The sequence below is a fragment of the Balaenoptera physalus genome (genome assembly GCF_965194825.1).
Source record: "Balaenoptera physalus genome assembly, chromosome: 21".
NCBI lineage: Eukaryota > Metazoa > Chordata > Mammalia > Artiodactyla > Balaenopteridae > Balaenoptera > Balaenoptera physalus.
Window position 1 is genome coordinate 20507057 of NC_138902.1, and position 17836 is coordinate 20524892.

Genomic DNA, 17836 nt, shown 5'->3' on the forward strand with positions numbered 1-17836 from the left:
TTGCCGCAACTAGAGAAAGCCCTCGCACAGAAACAAAGACCCAACACAGCCAAAAGTAAAAATAAATTAATTAATTAATTTAAAAAAAAAAATAGGTAACTAACATGTTTTTATAACTGATTTACTATAGAAACTATCTGATTCATTTTCTAAGTGTCCAGCATAGAAATTAAAAATGCTGCTTTTGAAGGGTGTTTTGTAATCGTCAAAAAAAGTTTATTCTCTCAGAGGTCCTGCAAACCATAGTGTTTTACCTGAAGACTATTTATTTGACAGAAATGTTTGATGACTTCCAACACAGGGGCCAACATCGTAGCTTTGCCTTCAGAAACACCATCGATCCTTTTCACATTTTCAACTGTAGTAGGTCTGTCGTTTAAAAAAATTAAAAAGTCAAGAAACCACTGAAACGTTACCACTCCAGCAACACAGCTGATAGATATTTAGCTTCAATACTGACACTCAATAAACATGGATTTTTTTTCCAGCAACCAAAAACAATGTATAAAACAAGTAATTGTGTTTTATGATTCTCAGAGGACAACTAAGAGGCTAAGAAACTCAGAAGAAAATCTCATTCATTATTTACAAAGTTTTTACCTGTAACAATAAACTTGCTAACTAACTACTTCAGGCTTTTAATATTTCTTATTGTGTCCAATATGAAGAGAATGTCTGATGTCTTCTTTCTAAAAATCTGCCAATTTAATGATTACTCCTTTTCCTTTAAATATCTTCACTGAATATTAAAATGTGGTCTTTGCATATTTATTTTAATGAAATAATTATTATAAGATATATGCACTATGTAACATTATTAGAAAATTCTTCTCTAAAGTAACATCTCTTGAATGAAATTTAGCAACAGAAACAATTTTTGAAAAGGAAGTATACAAGATGAGTACAATTACCAAGCAACAATTCTTTGGAAATAATTTCTTCTAAATATTTATTGACCACCTAGTGATTATTAGGCGTTGGGCTAGGTGCTTTGGAAAACACAAAAAGATGAGGAATATAACATCTTCATCACAGAGTTTAAAATCTAGAAGACACATATACATGAATACCAATAATAACAAAAAAATAAATAAAGCATTATGTAATAAGTGCCATAGAATCATCTTTTAAATTTACATTTAAAAGTCCTTTATGATTCCACAGAGGAATCACTTTGCTGATAAGAACATGGAAGGCTTCATGGAGCAAATAACAATAAAGCCAGATCTTAAAGGATTTCCTAATAGGAGTTTTGGGAAATCAAGGAAACTACAAGTCAGAAGCAACATTGTAAATAAGTATATGGAAGTTGAAAAGGAGACTTAAACAAATGGTAAACAATCTAGGCAAGATTAAGCATTAAAATTCTGTGACTCAGATGGAAAAGAAGGTTTAAGTTCATAAATGGAAGGCCTTGAATTGTGAGCTAAATAAGTTAAGACGGTGGGAAACTAGTTAAGCAGAAGTACAACAGGATAAAGATTAATTTGGTATTCATATATCAGATGAAACAGAGAGAGAGAGAGGCTGAAGAAAGAGTAACTAGTTAGAGGCTTTTGCAACAGTCCAAGGGTAATGGTCTGAACTACCATGGTGTCACTAAAAAAAGGAAGAAAAGCATAGACAGACACAGAAGGAACACTGAAATGAAAAAGTCTAAAAACTATATAATAAGAGAAAGATGGGGATATATGTTAGAAGAGTAAAAGTAATATCAGAGGTATTAAACAGGCGTGACTAGGAACATGATAGTATGACTAACAAAAATAAGGAATTCAGAAGGAAGAGTTTTGGCATTTGCATGAAATGCATGTAAGGAGGGTTGGTGGGTAGTGAGTTAGATTTTATATACACTGGATCTGATTGCTGAAAACAGTTGGTTTCATGTGGGACTAAAGCTCAGTGAAGAAACAGATCATTGGCAGCAACACGGGAGATTTGGGAACCACCTCTTGGATGTGACTGCTGGAGCCACAGTCATATTATCGCTAAATGATGTATTTTACAAATCTATTATGTTAGAAGAAAATAAGTTAGAAATATGCAAATAGTTTACCTCATTTTGGCCATATCCACCAGTATCTTATTTGTTGCCAGAATAGCTGGAGGAACATTCATTTTATTGGCATGTTTCTGCCTAGCTTCCACCAATTTGCCGTATAATGTACTCTGAACGAAAAGCAAAGAAACAACATTTGTTTAAATGTACTTAGAAAAATCCAGCCCTTTATTGTTAGAGCTTCAGATATTACATTTCCCCCTTAGGATGAAAAATGAGAGTATCTTAGACTCTTAGCTAAAGAACAATTTTTAAAATACTGGCAAGAGAATTTTAAGCATGCATAGACTCATAACTATCTTCTCAAAAACTAACTGCCTTTCTACAAAAGCCATACCTGAGTCTCCTGCTCTTCAGCTGAAATAACAGGTTCTGAGGACTTGTAGTATTTTCTTGGTGATGGCACCATAATGCTAAAACATTTAAAAGAAAAGAAATAATAAAAAGCTTTTCTTTCTCCAAGTTCACTTTTTATTTTGCCCCCAAAATGAGAATACCTTTCCCAATCAATATTAACATTTATTTGTCACAATACCAGTAAGGCAACTGTTACTTAAATGACAGCCTAGATTTTAAACATTTTGTATCAAATACATTCATTATATAGGTAAAGTTAACAGTATGATTTGAGTCAATCACAAAATTGGTGCAATTAAGCACAGCATTTGCCTCCTCCTCATCAATCAAATACTTTGAAAGAAAATACTCCTTATCTATACCAAAGTAAATTTTTTTCTAACCAAGAATGATACAATCTATAACTCTTCTTGTGATAGCACTATTTTTTGGCTGTTGAGGAACATTAGCATGGAATTAATCAAATTATTCACATTTTTCTTCAAAATCAAACTAAAAAAATAAGCCAAAAGGAGTGATTTTGCCTTTGACTCCTCGAAAGAAGAATTTAAAACACCCAATTAGCAGTTAACATGGTATGAAAGGTGCAAGGCAGCAAACTAGATAGAAAACCAGGTTCTACAAAGGGCAATTTCACGGATAAATTAATTATAAAGAGGAAAAGTTATAAAAATGAAATTGTATAGAATAGCCTATGTAAAAGGTGTCAAATTTAAATAAATTTCTGCTTTTGGGGGGGAAAGAGAAGAACATGTTTGATGTATAAGAAATGTTTATAAATTTCCCTGTTTCAAGAATTAAAAATTTACAGTGTAAAGTAAGACTTCATTTTTACAATTATCAGATTTTATAACTAGAATAAAGAGATTTGAACATGAGGAAAGAAAACTCCAGTTCAAAGAACTAGTCAGGGAAATGTACAATAAATATTAATAAAATATATGCTGAAAAGGTGTTTGTCTTTTTGGCCACACCACGCAGCAGGTGGGATCTTAGTTCCCCCCCGACCAGGGATCGAACCCACGCCTGCTGCATTGGAAGTGCAGAGTCTTAACCACTGGACTGCCAGGGAAGTCCCAAAAAGGTGTTTTTAAAAAAAGAAGTATGGAGGCCAATACCATAGAAACTGGTCAGAAGATCTGAGGGTGACTGCTTCTATAGAACAGAACAAAATGGGTTTGAGAAGGGTGTGAACTGGTGTGCTTTGTTATATGCCTTTAAGTCTCAACTGACTTTTAAAAACATTCACATGTATTATTTTAATGAAAATTCAAATGAAATTTAAAATAATAGTTATTGATATGTAAGCATCTTTTTCACTTCTGTACACTAAGCCCGTATATTAAAATTAACTTCTGGACCACTCTACAGGTATCTCAAACTTAGTATGTCTATCACTAAACTCCTAATTTAACCTCATCCCCTAAACATTCAGCCCTTCAAACTTGTCTTCCTCTTACATAGCCCAGTGAAGGAAATGGCAGCACTCACCCACCATCAAAGACAAAAACCCAAGCATCACAGTCAAGTCTTCCATCTTCCTTAACCTGCCTATCTTTTCAATCACTGAGTCCTAACAATTCCATCTCCTAAATATCTTACAAATCTCTTTCTCTCCCCACCCACTGCCACTTCCCTTGACTAATCTACCATAGCCTCTTGCAAACAACACAGCAATAGCCTCCCTATTTGTGTCTCTACAACTATGATCCTCCTGCAGTCCATTCCCTCCACAGCCAGAGCCATCTACCACGGGTCGGCATGCTAGGGGTGCACAGGCCAAATCTGTCTGTTCTGGTAAGGCTTGTAGTTAAGAATGGCTTCTTCTACATTTTTTAATAGTTAAAAAAATCAAGAGGAAAACATTTTGTGACATGTGAAAATTATATGAAAATCAAATTTCAGTGTCCCTAAATAAAGTTTTATTGGAACACAGCCACACTCATTCATTTACATATCATCCATGGCTGGTTTGAGGCCACAACGGCAGAGCTGTGCAGTTGAGACAGAGACCACATGGCCCTCAAAGCCTAAATTATTTCCTATCTGATCCTTCATGTTTGTCAACCCCTGTTCTCAATCATAAATTTGATCATGTCACCTGTTCTGCCTAAAACCTTTCCTTAGCGCCCAACTGCTTTTATGATCAAATCGAGTGCTTGAAAGGAACTGGATATTGGAGACACTGTTCAACTCTCCAGTCTTAAATTTTCCCACTCCCTTGCTTCCCTCTATCAGGGAATTGCTAGCAAACTGCTGAATCCCTCAATCATGTCATACCCTCTTCTTGCTTTCAGGTTTTAGTACGTGGACCATTCCTCTGCTTAGAAAACATCCCTTCACTTCACCCAACTGCTACTTAAGCCTCAAGTGTCACTTCCAAAGTGTTTCCAAAGTGTTACAACCCTGGATTGTAATTTTCTGTTCCCTTACGTGTATATCCCACTAGAACATAAACTCTGGGAGGGCCAGTGACTATGTCTCTGTTATCCTCCACTGAATCCCAGTGCCTAGAATAGTACATGGCACAAAGAAGATGCCACAGGGAATGTTTAAATGAAGAAATGCTTCAGCGTATTGAACCGGTATATTGTTTTGTACACTCCTTAAACCTTTTGTTTACATGAAACACAGTATATATATCCAAACAAAAAGAAATTATTTGGGGTGGAAGACTGGTATTATGGTAAATGTCTCTATCAGATCCAAAGTAGTATTACCTATCTAAGTGATCAAACCATTAAAGAACAAACCATTTTCTTTCACCTGCTATGTATGTAAGTGTAGTCCACTTAATCTGTGCATATGTCCTAACAAGTTTTTTAAATTCTCCATTTTCAGACCTTCTGTAATTCTGTACATTCTGTACACTTTTATTAAGTCAGAAAGTTATTAAGCTTGAAAGCACAATAGGTGCATTACCTTTATTCTCTACCAACCCCAATATCTACCATTTTATGTTGCCATAAGATCGTTTTTTTTTGAAAATGGAGTGGGAATATATATATTTCATACAAATATAATATAATATAATAATAGTGTTTAGATGCTAGAGGTTGACAAATACAGATCTGAAAGTCAGCTCTGTTATTAGATGGATGCTCCTAGTAAGTTCGTTAACTTCTTAACCTTTAGTCTCTTCAACTGTAAAATGGGGATAAATAATAGTAGCTAACTCATAGGTTACTATATGAATTAAATGAGATATTACTTATAAAATGCTTAGCATTTAGCACACAGTCTGGCAAATAATAATGCCCAGAAGTGTTAGCTATTAAATTAACATTAAAACTATCATTTTATAAGTCTGCTTTAATAATTATAATACCAGAGGCTTATGTTTTAACTTCCTTCTGCCAGTGAAATAGCCCAACATCTGACAGACCTTTCTCTCTAGGAAAGAATGAGAAAAAGTGCAAATAAAGTGAGTATAGAAAATAAAAATGTGAATTCTGTACCTTTTTTGAGGAATGTTACTCCCAGAAGAAATTTTATCACATGCTTTGTAAGAATACATCTTATACAAGCTGGACTGCTTTTAAACATATAAAGGTCCATTCAAAAAAAAAAAGAGAGAAGTTTCAAAAAACTTTTAAAAATGAAGAAAATAAGATACAAAATATTACAATAATTTTTCCTTTTACTAACCTACTCATCAAATAAATCATCTGAAAATAAGCTCATGAATTATCAACTTCTAGGGCAGTTAGAAATGCAATGTAATATCCCATTCCTCCCAAATCTATAGAGAATATATGATCAAAAGAATTCTTAGAGATATAGCAAGATCCAAAGTCACAAAAATGATTCAATTACATTGTGTATACTTTAATAAAGCAGAAAAAGTTCACCAGAAAATTTAATTCAGCACATTTGTCCATCACCCCATCACCCTAGTATCCTCATTAGTGGAAGTTGGCCTGTGGATAAGTATTTAATCTGTGATAGTTACCTAAGATCCAAAACAAAGCAGGAAAAGCTTTGTGTATGTGTATGTGTCTATGTAACTGTAATGATAACATTTAGGAATCAGGCTTATTTTTCCATCAACTAAAAGTATTCTAATATCCAAAAAAAGATATTATAAAAAGTGTTATAATATCCAAGCCAAATGAGTTATAAAATAGGCTTAAAAGAAAAAAAAAAAACATTACTTTCTCAGATACTTCTAACTGTTCTATTAACCCCAGAAATCATGTATTGCATATTTTATTCTGTTCATATCATTTCTCTTTCCACATTTTATGTCTTGTTATATATGGCATTTTCCTCTTTGAGTGGAAATAAAACAGAAAAATTTTAAACAGGAGTTGCATCAATAAAGAATGAAATAATAAGAACCATCTCTTTAATAAAAACAAACCTCTGAAGTTAATTTAATTGGTACTTGATTAGAGGAATGTTGCTCAGTGCCGGAAGATACAGCTTTAGACCTGAAAAATAATAAAATTATCTCAAATGTTAAAATGTAATTATCTAATACATGAATCATCACACCTCCACTCTTAGAAAGGCAGATAAGGTTATATTACTCTTTTATTTTTTTTTTTATTTTTTTTTAATTAATTTTATTATTATTTTATTTATATTTATTTTTGGCTGTGTTGGGTCTTCGTTTCTGTGCGAGGGCTTTCTTTAGTTGCGGCAAGTGGGGGCCACTCTTCATCACGGTGCGCGGGCCTTTCACTGTCGTGGCCTCTCTTGTTGTGGGGCACAGGCTCCAGACGCGCAGGCTCAGTAGTTGTGGCTCACGGGCCTAGTTGCTCCGCGGCATGTGGGATCTTCCCAGACCAGGGCTCGAACCCGTGTCCCCTGCATTGGCAGGCAGACTCTCAACCACTGCGCCACCAGGGAAGCCCCTATATTACTCTTTTAGAACTGATGCTTTTTTAAATTGATTTTTCCCCTCCAAAGAGCTTAAGCTCTTCAAAGTCTAGATTTAAAACTCTTTAAAGTTTTTTAAGTTTAAAAGTAAAACTGATAATCTAAAGCACAACATAATGGTTATAGTCAATAATACTGTATTATAAACTTCAAAGTTGCTCAGAGACTAGATCTCAATTGTTCTCTACACAAAAAAGAAGTGCGGGCTTCCCTGGTGGCGCAGTGGTTGAGAGTCTGCCTGCCAATGCAGGGGACACGGGTTCGAGCCCTGGTCTGGGAAGATCCCACATGCCGCAGAGCGGCTGGGCCCATGAGCCACAATTGCTGAGCCTGCGCGTCTGGAGCCTGTGCTCCGTGACGGGAGAGGCTGCGACAGTGAGAGGCCCGCGTGCCGCGATGAAGAGTGGTCCCCGCTTGCCACAACTAGAGAACGCCCTCGCACAGAAACGAAGACCCAACACAGCCATAAATAAAATAAATAAATAAATAAAAATTAAAAAAAAAAAAAGAAGTGCTATTCAAGTGATGTGATAAAAGTGTTATCTAACGCTATTGCCATAATCACAATGCAATATATAAATGTATCAAACCAATACTTGTACACTTCAAACTTACACAATGTTAAATGTCAATTATATTTCAATTAAAAAAAAAAATTGAAAAATGATCGATAACATGTAATGGTACTAAAAAGTAGGCAACACGTGTATTCCTTTCCCGTCCTCTATACATAAGAAGGAAATATGGAATATAGAGTCTTCAACATTGAACTCAATGCTGCTTCTTTATTTTATTTATTTATTTATTTTAATTGAAGCATAGTCGATTTACAATATTGTGTTAGTTTCAGGTGTACAGCAAAGTTACTTGGTTATACATACATGTATGTATATATCTATATTCTTTTTTTTCCTGATTCTTTTCCAGTATAGTTTATTACAAGATACTGAATATAGTTCCCTGTGCTATACAATTCTTTAATCAACAGGAGAGCAGCTTTCTAAGTACTACAGTCATCCACTTCCTATTCACCAAGACAGTGTTCTATGATTTATCATTCTCCCTACTGACTCCCACCCCCAAACTGACTAAAAGAGGTATGCAAAAATGATTATCTTTACTCAATTTACTTTGTGTGGTACCTGTAAATTGGTATTAAATGAATCATTTAAACAACAGAAAACCCAGAAGTTAAAAAAAAAAAGTGAAAAATGAACCTTGGTAGAAAAAACTCCTTTGGACACAGTTCTTCATTAGCTTGAAGGATAAGGCTCTGAGGAGATTCTGTTTTGGCTTTAGCAAGCCAATTTCTACCCTATTGAACACAAGAAGAATCTTTTAATGCACAGTGAGAAAATTAAACCAAACAGGCAGACTTCTACATTGTTTACCTTTTCCGTAAGGGTGCAAATCTTTACAAATTTGCTTTGCCCAGGAACTTCTACCAAGAATCCCTCAGTTACGAGCTGATGGGAAAAAACCCTCCACCAATTCTCTGTGTGATCCTTGCCAGTGCCAAAGAAATTGTGACTGCGATATTTATCTTCAAGACGCTGGGAATTCTGAAATTAGAAATAAAATCAATTTCTTAAAATGTTTATTTAATTAAACAGGAGATGTAAAACACGAAACCGTCTACTGATTCTTTGGCTTTAACACTAAATTTCTGCTTTAAAAACCTACGACATTTTTATACGCCTCCTGCTTGCTCTGATTACTTAAGTCACAAATAAATACACTCAAAATAGTGTTCCTTTTCTGTTTGAAATAACGGCAGGAAATTTCATATATAAATCACATGCATTTCCCAATGCATAGGTTTGGATATATTTGGAATATTTAACCTTTGCTATTTAGACCTTTTATTAACATACTCACATAATTGTTTGAAAACCGTGATCATAAATCTACAGCTCAAGACTTGAAGCATGGGTGTTAAAGGCAGTGTGACCCATAGCTGGTAATCAGTGAGTGCAGTGCCAAGACTCAAGTTTCCACTGCGTTGTTGTCATTACTGTGCTTTTGGTCCGTGATGTTTCAGCAAAGTTTACTTGATCATTTCTGATTTAGCTGCTTCACTGAGATATATCAGAAAAAGCAGGTGCATGCTAGACAGTTGATGCGTTTGAGATATTTTTCCCTAAGTGACCAGAGGATTCCGATCGGAGACTCTTCATAGCCATCAAGGTCTAGAAATGTTGGGGAAGCTAGCCCATCATATGCAATTCTCTTGTCCTCTAATGGAAATGACTCTCCCCACCTTCACTCTCCACAGAGAACTTTTTCTATTCACTTTGCCCTCTGATTACCCCTTTTTTAAAAAATTATTTATTTATTTATTTATGGCTGCGTTGGGTCTTTGTTGCTGCGCACAGGCTTTCACTAGTTGAGGTGAGCTGGGGCTGCTCTTCGTTGTGGTGCGCAGGCTTCTCATTGCGGTAGCTTCTCTTGTTGCGGAGCACAGGCTCTAGGTGGCTTCTCTTGTTGTGGAGCACGGGCTCTAGGCGCACGGGCTTCAGTAGCTGTGGCACGCGGGCTCAGTAGTTGTGGCTCATGGTCTCTAGAGCGTAGGCTCGGTAGTTGTGGCGCACAGGCTTAGTTGCTCCGTGGCATGTGGGATCTTCCCAGACCAGGGCTCAAACCCGTGTCCCCTCCATTGGCAGGCAGATTCTTAACCACTGTGTCACCAGGGAAGTCCCTGATTACCTCCTTCATCCATCCTACACATCTAAATACTACTTTTAAATGTGTATGGTACTATATGAACATAGCGCTTTCTGGAGAATTGCTCCTATCTAATGTATTTGCGGTGAATACAGCAGATTGTAATTCGAGGGTCATTCTGCCCTTCCTCCACTGTGACTTCTACCACAGAATCTGGGAAGTTACAAACACTATTTCTCAAACTTTCTTTCAACTAGGCTTCTGGATGTGATTTAAGTTCCACTAAACAAAGGTATTTTTGCATGACATCTACACACAGGAAGTGAGGCAAAGGGCCTTCTTTGCTATATTTGCAGGTATGCATGACTGTGGAGGGGTTTGCTTTTTATGAGAAAGTGTTAGCAAAGAACCTAGCATACAGCTTCTAGCTTCCTAAGTAACAGGAGACATTCATTCTGTTGATACAGATTATAGAAGGCAGCTCCCAGATCAAGCAGAAGTAGAACCTTCCCGATTGTTACAGCTCCCTATTCAGTGCAGTTTGGGGTCAGGCACTGACAGATAAATTCTTAACCTCAGAAGAGGCAACTGCTTCCATGGCAGATTACTTTGCAGTATAATCTTATCAACAATACTCTAAGCCACTTAACACCCAGTAATAAATACCTTTCTGTTTAAATTCGCTAGACTGATCATGAGCTTCATAACAAATACTGTATTTTAGGTTATATTCATGTTTCAAAAACATTCACTCCTTGAGCATGTCAAGAAGTTCCTGTATTCTAAAATTTTCAATATGAAATGCAATCTAAAATTTTAGAAATAGGCACATCCTGTCACTCAACATTTTTATATTTCATCTATACTCTAATGATGGTTTAACAATCAATGCATATTCAAATCCAGGGATCAAAATGAAAAGAATATACAGAATGAGTTCCAGCAGACATAACTCAGGCACTATAAGCCTCACTATATTACAAATGTATTGGTTTTGTTCAAGTGATGAAAATGTTATGGTTACAAGTTTATCATTTTGGAATGTTAAAAATGTGAATACAAGTGAAATAACCTAAAAAGAACTGATCCCTAATATAAAGAAATCTAGGCTGAAATTAGATTAGATAAGGAAAGTTCCCATCAGAAACACATCAGTGCCTAGATACACTGAGCTTTTTTAAAACACAGGCTTCTTATAGGTTTAGTTAACAGGGTCTGTAACATGCATTCTAAAAATAAAAATTGAAATTGAATTTTGTATTAAAATAGCTAAGTAATAAAGCTTTAGTATCATGGTGATTATATTTACAAAAATTGTACTAGAACAAGATTCAGAGAAACAGAAACACCCACGTACAACGTGGCACCTTTTTCCATAACAACCTCTACTACCTACACTAACTGACTTTGGTTTGATTTGTGTAGAATGTTTAAAATCAAACATCATAGAATTTCAGATCTGGAAGCAACATTGGAGCTCATTGATCTATCTAGTCATTTTTACTCAGATACAGACAATCAGAGGCTCAAAGATGTTAAGTGGTAGCCTAAGGTCATAGAGGTACGACTAGGACACAGTCCTCCAGACCACTACACCAGGGATATATACACACACAGACACCAATATACACACATATACATATATACTGATTGTAGTTAGTGCAGCTAGACCACCTGGGTTCAAGTCACAGCTCCAGTACTTACTAGCTTTTGGATTTTGGGCAAGTCAGTTACTTAACTTACCTGTGCTGCTATTTCCTCAGCTGCTATACAGGTACAATAATACTTCCTGTCTCTTGGGGATGTCGTGAAGATTGAGTAACCAGGACAGGACAGAGCCTGGCTCAATAATATTAACTTTATTTTTATGAGTTAACAGCTGATCCTTTAACTTATAGCCTGCCTTCCTTAACATAAAAGCAAAAGCCCTGACTCAGTATCAAGTCAGTTTTCCCAGAACACTTGTAATGGCATTCTACACCTGCTGGGGGCTTACCTTTATAGTAGGAGAATCTATTGCTTGCAAACTAATAACACTAAAGATATTAAGTTGCCTAACTAGTACTTATTAGCAATCTGGACACTAAAAATTATTCCTCTAGCCTTCCCTTTCATAAGCAGAAAACAACCTGAAGTGAATGAACACATTTGCTGATATGAAGAAATGAGATGTTCTTCTAATCAGTAGAGGTAACTGTCCCTTCCCCTCATGATCAATAATCATTGTGAATACTGTGTACTGTGTGAATAAATTTACACTGTCATGTTTCCATGGCAATCACCATACACAAAACGAAATATTTCTGCTCTTCAACACAGATCATTTTGTTTTAAAGAAATCATATTCCTTTTCCAATGAGAAATCCAAATTTACCCAAGTAACATTTTTGAAAAAACAGAATAAGGATTTTCAACAACAAATGTCTAAAAAAAAAAAAAAAAAAAACACAAATGTCTAACAATTTCTTACTCTGAGCGAGGCATCTTCCATTAATTACTTATATGTTCTATTTAACTTAATTTTCCAGGTTAACCCACTGACAAAGTAAAACTGCTAAGGATGAGAAAGCTGCCATAGTGGATATAGGGATTTGGGCATTCATTCTAGTATCTCTAGATCATTCAACCTAAAAATACAAATTTAAAACTGCATGTGAACAGCATAATAAAACAGACATAGCACTAGAACAGTAGTTAGGAAAGCTGTCGCTCATCCTGCTTCTGGCACAAAGTAATGACCTGACATGACACAGGTCATTTAACTTTCTGGGACTTAGTATTAACCGTTGTATAATAAGGTGGTAGAGTTAAATAATCCTTTTGCTCTAAGAGTCTACTTCTATAGGACAAAGTCTCAAAAATGGAAATTATCAACCCATTCTTTTCCTTTAAAAAGCAGGTTGGAAAAATTAGGGTACCAAACGGATGCATCAGGGAGTTTGGAAACCTATGAACGGATTGATGTGTGTTACAATAAAGAGAGCCGACTGGCCAGAGCACAAGTCCCAAAGGATCACTTTCTAATAAAAGCCAAATCTTCGCACTATTATCTGATAGAGAAAACAAAGAAACTTGCCACTTCTCTGAATTAACTTCTTTAAAAATCACGATTGCTTGTTGTGGTAGTTCTTTCTGCTGGGAATGCCACATTCCTCTCCACCTTCTTCCCTCAGGTCGGCTCTGAATGCCCAAATCTACTCTTATCATCCACAGAATAGAAAGCGCCAGTGATACCATAACAAAGACTTCTCTAGTTTCACAGCCATTAACAAGCACTCTCTCTTCAGAACTTAAATAATACTTTATATCTATTCATATGTTCCCGATCTCTTTTTATGCTGCAATATACTTATTTATTCTCAAGTAACACCTTCCATACTAGATGATGTCTCATCTAATTCCGCTTTGAATTCCCCACAAAACAGAGTACAGTGGCTCACACAAAAATAGATGTTTTGGGAATTCCCTGGCGGTCCAGTGGTCAGGATTCCACGCTTCCACTGCAGGGGGCACGGGTTTGATCCCTGGTTGGGGAACTAAGATCCCACATGCCATGCAGCGTGGCCAAAAAAAAAAAAAAAAGTTTAATTACTAGCAGAAAAAAATAGTTATAAACTCTTAACTCTAGAAGTTTTAGATTCCTGTGTTCTTAAAGTACAAAATAAGTCCATAGTTTCTGTCTATATTTTAACTAATTTTTTTTTTTCTTTTGCCTCTCTCCCAGTTCCTACAGGCCAAGGAAGTTCACAGCTGCCGCTTCAGGGCTTAAAAAGGTCATTTCTGGGACTGTTATTCTATGTGAACAATAAAGCCAAAATATAAAGTTACAATAATTACCTCTAGGAATATATTTCAACCTGATGAAATAGCTTGTCCGAAAAATTAAACAGATAACCCTCTCCTGTTAGAAAGTTTGAAAATTATAAAGGGTGATTAAAACTAACAATAGTTTTCCAATGGCTGCCTATAGTCAAAGCATCTTTTATCAAAAGTGTTCTCTAATTCTGGAGCCATGATAAGGTTTAGCACTTTGATAACATGATCAGGAAAGAGGTTTCACTTAATCTCCTGATTATGCAAATTAATGACTGTCTCTGTTTTCTAATCTGTAAAATTAAGATAACTGCATATCTTAATACTTAATTCACAAAGGTGTTTAAAGATTTTTATGTGGTGAGCTATTTAGACCCCTAAAACAAAGTTCCTTAGGCAATATTTCTACTATTTAATTTCCAGCAAAACTTATGCTTTAAAAACAGAATTTTAAACTCCATTCACAAACACCTGAATGGCCTGAATAATCATTTATACTATTTTTAAACATCCTATGTAAGAGAGGAGAATCATGTGCTGCTGAAATATTTGTTTTATATGTACAAATATTATCTCTTTAAATAAACTCCAAGAGTTTCAAGTTTAAGATACTTAATCATCTTACAAATGAAAATTATCTATAAAGATATTAACTTTTCCTAAATTAGTTAAGGTAGACGATTCACTAAATTCTCAAAGGAAATACAATTATAATTTAAAAAATGATATCCCAGTAGATACCAAGATCACTGAAATTGGGGGAAAAAAACTTGCCTTATTTTCACTGTGGTTAATGTCTACAAATTTTTGTTAAGTGGTACTTTTTAAAAAAGTTTTACACCTTTATCTAGCAAGGGTAATATAAAATTTCACAAAGAATAAACTTCTTAATTTGCAGACTCCCAGAAGAGACTGTCGATATAAGCGGTCTGACTTGGTTTTCAAATAATAGGTGAAATCTGATCCGTCTTGTGACCAGTTCAAGTTTGTCTAGGAGCCCACTTCCACTCATCTGTTGATACTGGATACTGCTGGATTACACCAAATTAAAACAAGGATAATTTTTATAAATTATACATTCAGCTGGGATGCACAGGTTTTAAAGATGACAGAGACAAGAAATTTTCATAGATCTCAATTACATTAAATCTATCCCTTGCAACTTAAATTCTTTTTTTAAAAAAATATAGCAGCACTCATATCAGCTAAACCAAGTTCCTTAGGCAACACTTCTACCATTAAATTTCTAACCAAACTTGAGATTTAAGAACAAAATTTTAAACTCCATAATCTAAAAACATCAGTACCTGAAGTTAACATATTTTTAACATTTCATTAAAAGTATTTCACAACTGGCTAACTTAGTAAGTCCCTTTCGAAACAAAACAACAACTCAGAAAGTAAATATTTACACAAAGTATTTGAGAATTTAAGAAATGAATGCTGACCTAAATTATTTTTAAAATTCTACATACAGGGCTTCCTTGGTGGCGCAGTGGTTAAGAATCCGCCTGCCAATTCAGGGGACGCGGGTTCGAGTACTGGTCCGGGAGGATCCCACATTAGTTGCTGTGGAGCAACTAAGCCTCTGAGCCACAACTGCTGAGCCTGCATCTAGAGCCCGCGAGCCACAGCTACTGAAGCCGGGGCACCTGGAGCCCGTGCTCCGCAACAAGACAAGCCACCGCAATGAGAAGCCCACGCACCGCAACGAAGAGTAGCCCCCGCTCACCGCAACTAGAGAAAAGCCCACACACAGCAACGAAGACCCAACACAGCCAAAAATAAATAAGTAAAATAGATAAAGAAAGAAAGAAAGAAAACAAAACTTTAAAAAAAAAAATTCTACATACAAAGTGAGAATTTTAATCTCTACTTTTATATTTTTAATAAATATATGTAGTTGCAAAGGATTCTATCTCCCATTTTTGGTTTATTCAACTAACGTCAATATATAATACTTAACTTTACAGACTTCTAAATCAGGAATAAAATCATATAAACAAAAGGACTACAGAAAAAGTTATTTGGCTATAAGGGTCATGACCTACTCATATTTGTACCTGCAATTATTAGCATAATGCTGGCACACTAATCACTCAAAAAAAAAAAAAAAAAAGTAGCAGAATTAACTATTCATTGGTGAAGAAAAAAAAACTTTCTTAGAATTTTAAATACTTCTGATTAGAAATAAAATAGAAGGAAAGAAAAAATATACTACCAAATTTTATTATTGAACTTAGACATTTACAAATAATCACTGAAATTTAAATTTTTCTCAAAAAATTTACTACTTCACAAGGCACCAAAAGATAAATTTGTTCTACCTGTCCCTTGACACAATGAAAGTAAACTTTTCTTAATTATCCTATAAAAGACCAGTCCAGAGATTCATCCAACTGCAATGTAATAAACTGAAACAGACAGCCTGGAAGCATTGTCTTAATGATACATACAGGTTTTGTCATCCAACTGCAATGTAATAAACTGAAACAGACAGCCTGGAAGCATTGTCTTAATGATACACACAGGTTTTGTTAAAGGTAATGAACGCAGTGCTTAAATGGAACTTAATATGACTCTCTGAGTTCTGATAACTAAAGCCAAAGCTACAATGGTAAAACAGCAAACCTCTGAAGAAAAGTGTAATAGGAGTAAAAGAACTTTGAAGGTGACTCACAGACATACTTACAGATCCTCGGAGAAATAAAATTGGAACCCCAATTCCAAACTTTTCGCCTAAGATGGTCACGGCAGATAAGAGCTGGAATGCTTGTGGACCAAAGTCCTGTGACATATCATCTGAGTCATCAATGGAAAAGCAGCGATCCAATCTAAATAAAAACAATATGTAAAGAAAGCTTAGCCAAGGCATGTACCTTTAGAAATAAAAAGATTTAGTGTAACAATTAGCCCAGTAAAAAAATATCTCAAATGTGCCAACTGCTTCAGAAGCTACAAATAAAGTTCAATACAGCCGAGAGCATGTAAAGTATGTAAAACATGAAATATAAACTATAATATAGCATCACAGGTATGTTATATTAATGGTTCTCGACGTTAGTGCCCTAGGATCCAAGTTTCACAGGAGGTACCTTGGGCCATAGAGAGAAACAGGTTCAAGCAAGCAGAACACAGGATTACAGCTCAAATAGCTCCACTTGATTGACTGTATAAATACTGGACTTTTGTGTTAGGTTTTGATGGAAGAAAAGGTTTACTGCCCACCCCCACCCCTGCCGCAAAACTTCTGAACTGAAAAAACACATCTCCTATGCAAGAAGTTGTTAAAGTCATACTTTAAAATATGACCAAAGATTATAAGCTTTTCATGTAAGTCCATTTAGAAGTTAAATTCCTAAGCCATCCTTCAGGTAGAAATTATCATTAACACAAATTAATGAAATTCTCATTTGTATTAATTCTCATTAATACAAATGAGAATTCTTTATGGCATGTTGAGAACAAAAGGACTCAGAGAAAATCAACTAATATAGTTCAACTACCTAATTCACTTGCTTTCTTTATAATAAATATCTTTGAAATAGCAATAAGAATATAGTCAGTATTCTAGATATATTTTTAGGGAAAAAAAAGGCTATGTTTAGGTTTATTCTCTATTTTAACTTCTTTAGTAGGATACTTAGTTCATTAATTTTCTTTTCTAATACGAGTATTTAAAGCTATCAAATTCCCACCAAGTATCACCTATGCTGCAGCATACAAGTTTTAATGTATATTGCTGTAATTATCACTAAGTTCTAAAAATGTTTTAATTTCCAGTTTGAGTTTTTTCCTTGATTGACGAGTTACTTTAGAGCATTATTTTAAATTTCCAAATGAATGAGAATTTCCCTTTTTATCCTCTTGTTTACTTCTAATTCTGTTGCATTCTGGCCAGAAAATGTGGTGTGTTTGAAACCAATACATTGAAAACTTGAGACAGGTTACAGTCTAGTACAGAGGTCAGAAAACTCTTCCTATAAAGGGCCAGACAGTAAATAGCTTAGGCTTTGTGGGCCAGACAATCTCTGTGTCACAACTACTTAGCTCAACTCT

The 17836-nt window shown here is 35.2% G+C and overlaps 1 protein-coding gene across 9 annotated transcripts in view; it reads right to left on the bottom strand.

The window, feature by feature from the left end:
* The window catches only part of WRN (WRN RecQ like helicase), a 124091-nt gene that overhangs the window by 15685 nt on the left and 90570 nt on the right, over nucleotides 1-17836 (bottom strand). For 7 of the 9 annotated variants that reach the window (XM_082444595.1, XM_082444593.1, XM_082444590.1 and 4 more), the window contains 8 exons: nucleotides 16470-16611; nucleotides 8692-8862; nucleotides 8518-8615; nucleotides 6780-6849; nucleotides 5875-5951; nucleotides 2397-2472; nucleotides 2057-2169; nucleotides 255-369 (listed from right to left, as the gene is read on the bottom strand). In XM_082444595.1, coding sequence (XP_082300721.1) covers nucleotides 255-369; nucleotides 2057-2169; nucleotides 2397-2472; nucleotides 5875-5951; nucleotides 6780-6849; nucleotides 8518-8615; nucleotides 8692-8862; nucleotides 16470-16611 — 862 coding nt within the window. The remainder of the gene's footprint in view (nucleotides 1-254; nucleotides 370-2056; nucleotides 2170-2396; nucleotides 2473-5874; nucleotides 5952-6779; nucleotides 6850-8517; nucleotides 8616-8691; nucleotides 8863-16469; nucleotides 16612-17836) is intronic. The other 2 variants (XM_082444594.1, XM_082444592.1) reach the window with 1 other exon arrangement.